Below are 6,289 nucleotides of genomic sequence, written 5' to 3' on the forward strand. Positions count from 1 at the left end.
TTTGGGAGGGCTATTTACAATTAAGAACTAAGGTTTTTACCAAGATTTATAATTATTGGGCAAATTCTCAAAGAGTTATTGCCAAATCCATTAAGTCTCACCCTTTGTAAAGCTTCTTTGGTTGATGACGGTCATGCTTTTCTACCCAGCTTGCTCAATATACTGTGTACTGATACTGTGTATCTCATCTCCCCAAAGGCTGCATAACAAGTTTGGTCAAAATCCAAAAGGTTTCATTCATGTTGATGTTCAAAAGTCAAAGCCTACTGTCCAAGTGAAGTCATGACCCATGGGTCCCAAGTCTAAAGTCATAAAAGTCCAAAACTCCTTCCCCAGTCTGCTCAGAATGGCCATTTTTCACAACTTCTGGGAACATATTGGCTTCATCAAGGATCCAATCAGCGGGAAATGTTTAATTTTCTCTCATTGAAAACAGCATTTTACATTGAAAATCTATTGAGATTTTCTTACATCAATAAAGCAATCAGTAAAATGTCTCTTTTTTATTTAAAATATCCCAAATATGACCTCAACTATAATTTTCCTTAAAGGTATGACTTTGATTTGGCAGTTTACAGAACACAAATATATTAAGTTACGTCTTAAACAATTTGATTCATTGTAGCAAGCACGACAATCTCAAGGAAGAAGACTTTTAAAATCAGAGGTGAAGGTGTAACACAAATTCTTGGCCACATGGTGGCAGCACATGGCTGGGCTTAGTTGTCATCATCATCGAACACATCAGCCACAGTCCTTTGGATTGAGAAAAAGAGTGGTTACAGTATGTAGTTTTATTAATGTTTTAACATTAACATACTTCAATTCAGTAAATGTGTCTTACTTGTAGATTGATCCAGTCATTTCATCAAGAAAACCTCCTGAAAAAGGAGGACAAGTTAGTGTGAGCTGGAGCATTGGTCATCAAACCCACAAAGTCTTACATTTCTCATTAGAGGGGAAACTGTTTGCTTGCACATCCATCCTGTAATATTTTGCTGTTGATATTGAACTTTTCTTTGGTAGTTCTTGTTGAGTCACCTTTGGCCCCTGAACTTAACCTTCAGCTATTGTTGTATTTCAGTGGGACTGATCTCTTTTTAACTATGAGCCAAGCCCAAAGCATCAAGTTTTGTATTTACAAGAGCAGTAAGTGGGCCAGAAGAAAGCTTTCTTTTTGTAATATTATACTGTAAAAAGGAAATATTTGTTTACTTACCAGGCTGGCAAAGAGTTTGGCAAATGGGACACACATTACAGAAACTGCACATCTGTGAAAAAGAAATGCACATTTAAACAGTTCCATAATATCACAAACAAATCCTTTAACTTAAATGTATCTGTTTTTGAGTTTGCTTAAACTAATTTATATGTGGTTAGTGTTATGGAATGGTCTTGAATATAAGAAACAGTGATGAAAAGTGGTCACATTGAGGAATCGCTGGTCTCCTGTGTGACAGTCCAATATTTTATCAACAATCCACCCACATCAACCTCTTCCTGATCGGATCTTACAGGAACATTATGTAACTTTTACTGAGAGCAAGCGCCCTCTGCAGCCACATGTGGTGATTAATTTATATGGATATCTGTTTGATTAATGGTTTCATGTAGAGAAAAACAAAGCCAATCAATCTCTTGACCAACTCTGTATTCCCACTCACTGAAATGAATAGCAACTGAATTGTAAATATTCCTAATGATCCCTGGCCTCCTGAACTGGAAGCACTACTGCTGTAACCAATACACTTAACTCTTTAGTGTTTAAAACTTTCCTTGTAGAATATTGGAAATAAATGCAGTCTTTTTGACTGATCTACAATAACGCAATATTCTTTAAGTTGATGAGCCTCAATCTGGCAATTTAATATCAATAAGTTACACATTTCTTGCAGCAGATCCTACCCTAGGTGGTAATGTAAGCAGCACCATTTTCCATATTATGAGACACGGTTATTGTTATACTGCTATTTTAAGGTTTAATAATTGCCTAGAGTTGCTTTAATACTCATTTGTCTCCCTTCTTTGCTTCCATCATAATTACTACCACCTCAAGAGGTCACCTATATATATCCTAACTATCAAACATAATATGTTGCTGCACAACCCATTTATGTCTGGAAAGAATATGTTGCATGTTCAGAATGAAAAGCATAATAGTAATTCAAACTTATGTAAAAAGTTTGACTTACTAAATCAAAATCAAACACCAATCTTAAATACAATTTGTAATATAAAATATCCGAAATCTGGACTGATTGTGTCATTTATATGACTTAACATGTTTTTTACTTAGTATTTAGACTGTTATTTTTTCTTTTGACACATTTTTTTTCAATGTTTAACTTTCCTGTCTCTCAAATTTTGCAATTACGATAAAGGCAAACAATTTGGAACATGACAACATACATTTCTACATCTCCTTACATACCCATACATAAATTGATGTTTCACTCTTTTGTTGTTATAAATAAAATAAACTACATTTTTATATGAAATAAATTAATTCTACCATCTCTACCATCTTCGTTTTGTGTTAGCTTGTTAACATGTTACTAATCGGCATTAAACACAGTGTACCCCAATCTCATGGGAATCCCTACAAATTTTCAGTTGTTTGGTGATAAACCTAAGTAATACACAAATCTTAACCAGATGATTCAATATAGTGTATTTTCTCACCTTGCAGTCATCACAGTGTTCAGACTTTTCTCCCTCTTCACAAGGACATTTTTCACATCTGTCACAGTGCTGGAAGAAAACGCATTTAGTCAAAAATAAGTATAGGGAACTGATCATCAGAGAGGGTTGCATTAGGCATGATTATAAATAATAGAGTGGGACCATGTAGAGTGCTGGATATTACTTTAATTTTAACATAAAGAAACAAATCTCAGCTATTTCATCTTTAGCAAAATTAGTTTTCTACACTACAAAAAGATTTGGTGACTTATATTAATTACAGACATACCTCACAGAATTCACAATATGAGCACACAGAGCCCTTGTGATAAGCACCACCATCGACATCGTCGTCGTCGTCGTCGTCGTCGTCGTCGTCGTCGTCGTCGTCGTCGTCGTCGTCGTCATCATCATCTTCATCATCTTCATCATCATCTTCATCATCATCTGCACATAATATTGATAGTAAATGTATTACTTCTAGACAGAAATACTTGAACAGGTCTAATACTCAATGCTACATCAAAACACACAAATCACTTTTGATAAAAAATACTAAGTATGCTAGTTATAGTTATTCATGAAATAAAAGCACAAATACAAAATCTCTTGTCTATCTATCACTAAAAGCGCTTTCCAACTTACTGATCACTAGATTTCCCTACGGTCTATTCTCTACCTCCTGAGCCATGTTGTCCAATTTAAATGGTAAATGGTAAATTGTTTTGTATTTATATAGCGCTTTTCTAGTCTTGATGACCATTCAAAGCTCTTTACAGTACAGTTTTACATTCACCCATTCACACACACATTCATACAGTGCATCTATTCCCAGCACTTTGTTATTCTATGGGGGGCCATTCAGGGTTCAGCATCTTGCCCAAGGACACTTCGGCATGCAGATGGGTCAGACTGGGGATCGAACCACCGACCTTCAGGTTGGAGGACGACCACTCGGCCACAGCCGTAGATACTTATTACCCTAAATCTAAATTCTCAATAACACTCTCCCATGCTGATGATAATTCAACATGAAAATTCGCCAGATCTGTATTGTGGTCCTCACTGTGATTAACGCTTTTGCAGACATGCAACATTTGTACCCTAACCCTTACTATTGACTGCCCCGGCCCCAACACACCCACAGATACAGACACAGGACACACTCCATATAGAACATACAGTAGTCAGAAGAGATACGTACGCACAGATTTAATTGGTCTTGTCTCCGTACCGATAACACGACCAAACATATTTGTTCATGTTTTTAGTTAAAGTAGTGATTTTTCTTAACAATATTCTCTGTCTTTGATAAAAGAAATGCATTTGAGCAGTGCATGATCATTTGATTTATTTAATGAATGAAAGTAGGGTTAAAGGCATATGGACAGTGGTGATTGTCATATTTTGCACATATGAATGTTCACAGTCGTCACAAATCACAGTTTAGCTGTACAAAACAAAAAAGCTGTCAACCATTTCATCTCTTGACAATATGATATTTGAAAGAACTTTTACTACTTCCTCTATACAAAGAGATGTTTCTCTCTTTTTCCAAACGCTCTCTCCCTGGATGTCTAAAAATTCATCCAAAAATCTACTTTTGTAACATTTCATAACAAATGAGAAGTTAAACATATCTTTAGCTTGGTTTACAAATGACTCAAATATCTCTAATTCATTATATCATTGCCAAAAACACAAATAATGGTAATGGGAAACTGCATAAAACTCAAAACAAATACCATGGTGTAAGCAACTGAAATGTCATCCAAAGTTCTAATTGTATCTAATGATTCAGAACATCAGCATTTTTGAAAATATAAAGAAGTAACATTATTACATTATTCATAAATACATTGAAGGTAATTATTTAATCTTATCTGTGTTGAGTAATTTTACAAGTGCACAGACCAGATTTGAAGATTAAATTCTCTGTATTACATGCCTTTTCAACAGACAGCGGCATACATGTTCCACAGAGAAAGAAAGAGATTGAGAGATATGGAGAAAGAGAGAAACCTGACATCTTTTGGTATTCTAAGCTTTTTAAATGAATACATTTAGGTAGTGGCCCTCCTGCACCTCCCCTCACGCTTTATTCTCCCTCTGTCTGTTTTCCTGGACCCAGGCACCCCCAAGCTACCTCCAATATCACTGTCTCTCTCTCTTTCTCTGTAGTTTCACAAAAAGACACAAATGCAGGTCAATCTGATCCAAAACAAACGAGAAAGGAAGATCCTGGTGGAGGAATCATTCTGGAGGAACCATTCTTTCAAACAAAACAAAAATCAAAAGATCTTGGAGTAGTGACTCCAATGACTGATTCCCAAGTCAGGCTTGGTTTGTGTGAAATAGTTTTTTTGTTCTTTCTCTCTCTCAAATCAATGCTTCTGTAGTCCCCAAGTTCATATCTAGTGTACTGTACGAAGGACCTCGGACAGTTGGACTTCAGGTGGGCCAGTTCAATTTCCCCAGAGTGCTCATAACTCTAGTTAAGCAGGGAAAAGAACACAGTGTCAGAGACAGCAAGGAAAATGAACAGCTGGAAAGGGGTGTAGGAGGGACTTTGATTACCAATGATCTCTGAGACATCAAAATAAGAACTAAAAAAGAGATGATGAGATTGTAAGAATGTGTAAAAGGGCAGGGGCTAACATCTGTCTTACCCCCTATCCTTCACACAGTCTTGTAATGTGCATGCACATTTTTGTACTTGAAATGCACCAACTGCACATCAAAGCATCAGCCATCAGTGACACCAACACTTTAAAATAGCATTCAGTATGTGTATCTTCGCTGCATCAAAGCTGTGGCCCTAACGAATAGCATATTGCCAATAAACATTCTGTGACAGCTGATGCTTTAACAGTATACAGTCTATAGTGTGCTTTAGGTGTAAATGTTTAGATATATGCCAAACCAAATAGACAAAAACAAAGTAGAACTCAGAAACTGCTGCATTTTAAAGTGACTGACCTCCATGATCGTCATCATCATCATCATCATCGTCATCATCATCATCATCATCATCATCGTCATCGTCGTCGTCGTCGTCGTCGTCGTCGTCGTCGTCGTCGTCGTCGTCGTCGTCGTCGTCGTCGTCATCGTCGTCGTCATCGTCGTCGTCATCGTCGTCGTCATCGTCGTCATCGTCGTCATCGTCGTCATCGTCGTCATCGTCGTCATCGTCATCGTCGTCATCATCGTCGTCATCGTTGTCATCGTCGTCATCGTCATCGTCATCGTTATCGTCGTCATCATCGTCATCGTCGTCGTCGTCGTCATCTTCGTCGGCGTCATCGTCGTCGTCGTCTTCGTCGTCGTCATCGTCGTCGTCATCGTCATCGTCATCGTCATCGTCATCGTCATCATCATCGTCATCGTCGTCGTTGTCGTCGTCATCGTCATCGTCGTCATCATCGTCGTCATCGTCGTCGTCATCGTCGTCATCGTCCTCGCCTTCATCATCATTGTCGTCTGCCACCAGACCTTGTTCAGAGCGGAATGGTAGATCTTGCGCCTCAGCAGTTGGAGCCAGTGGAGTATGGAAGGAGCAGAGCAGCGCCAGAAGCAGCGCAAGAATACATTTTCTCATTGATGCCAT

At 37.8% G+C, this 6,289-nt stretch overlaps 1 protein-coding gene across 1 annotated transcript; it reads right to left on the reverse strand.

The window, feature by feature from the left end:
- Positions 1–719: 719 nt before the first annotated feature.
- On the reverse strand, positions 720–6,289 carry LOC133022804 (germ cell nuclear acidic protein). The gene is made up of 6 exons (XM_061089706.1): positions 5,662–6,289; positions 2,972–3,129; positions 2,683–2,751; positions 1,220–1,271; positions 845–881; positions 720–756 (listed from the first exon to the last, which is right to left on the reverse strand). Exons 1-6 carry the CDS (start codon positions 6,287–6,289, stop codon positions 720–722), a joined length of 981 nt encoding a protein of 326 aa, XP_060945689.1.

Source organism: Limanda limanda, chromosome 17 (genome assembly GCF_963576545.1).
Source record: "Limanda limanda chromosome 17, fLimLim1.1, whole genome shotgun sequence".
Lineage (NCBI taxonomy): Eukaryota > Metazoa > Chordata > Actinopteri > Pleuronectiformes > Pleuronectidae > Limanda > Limanda limanda.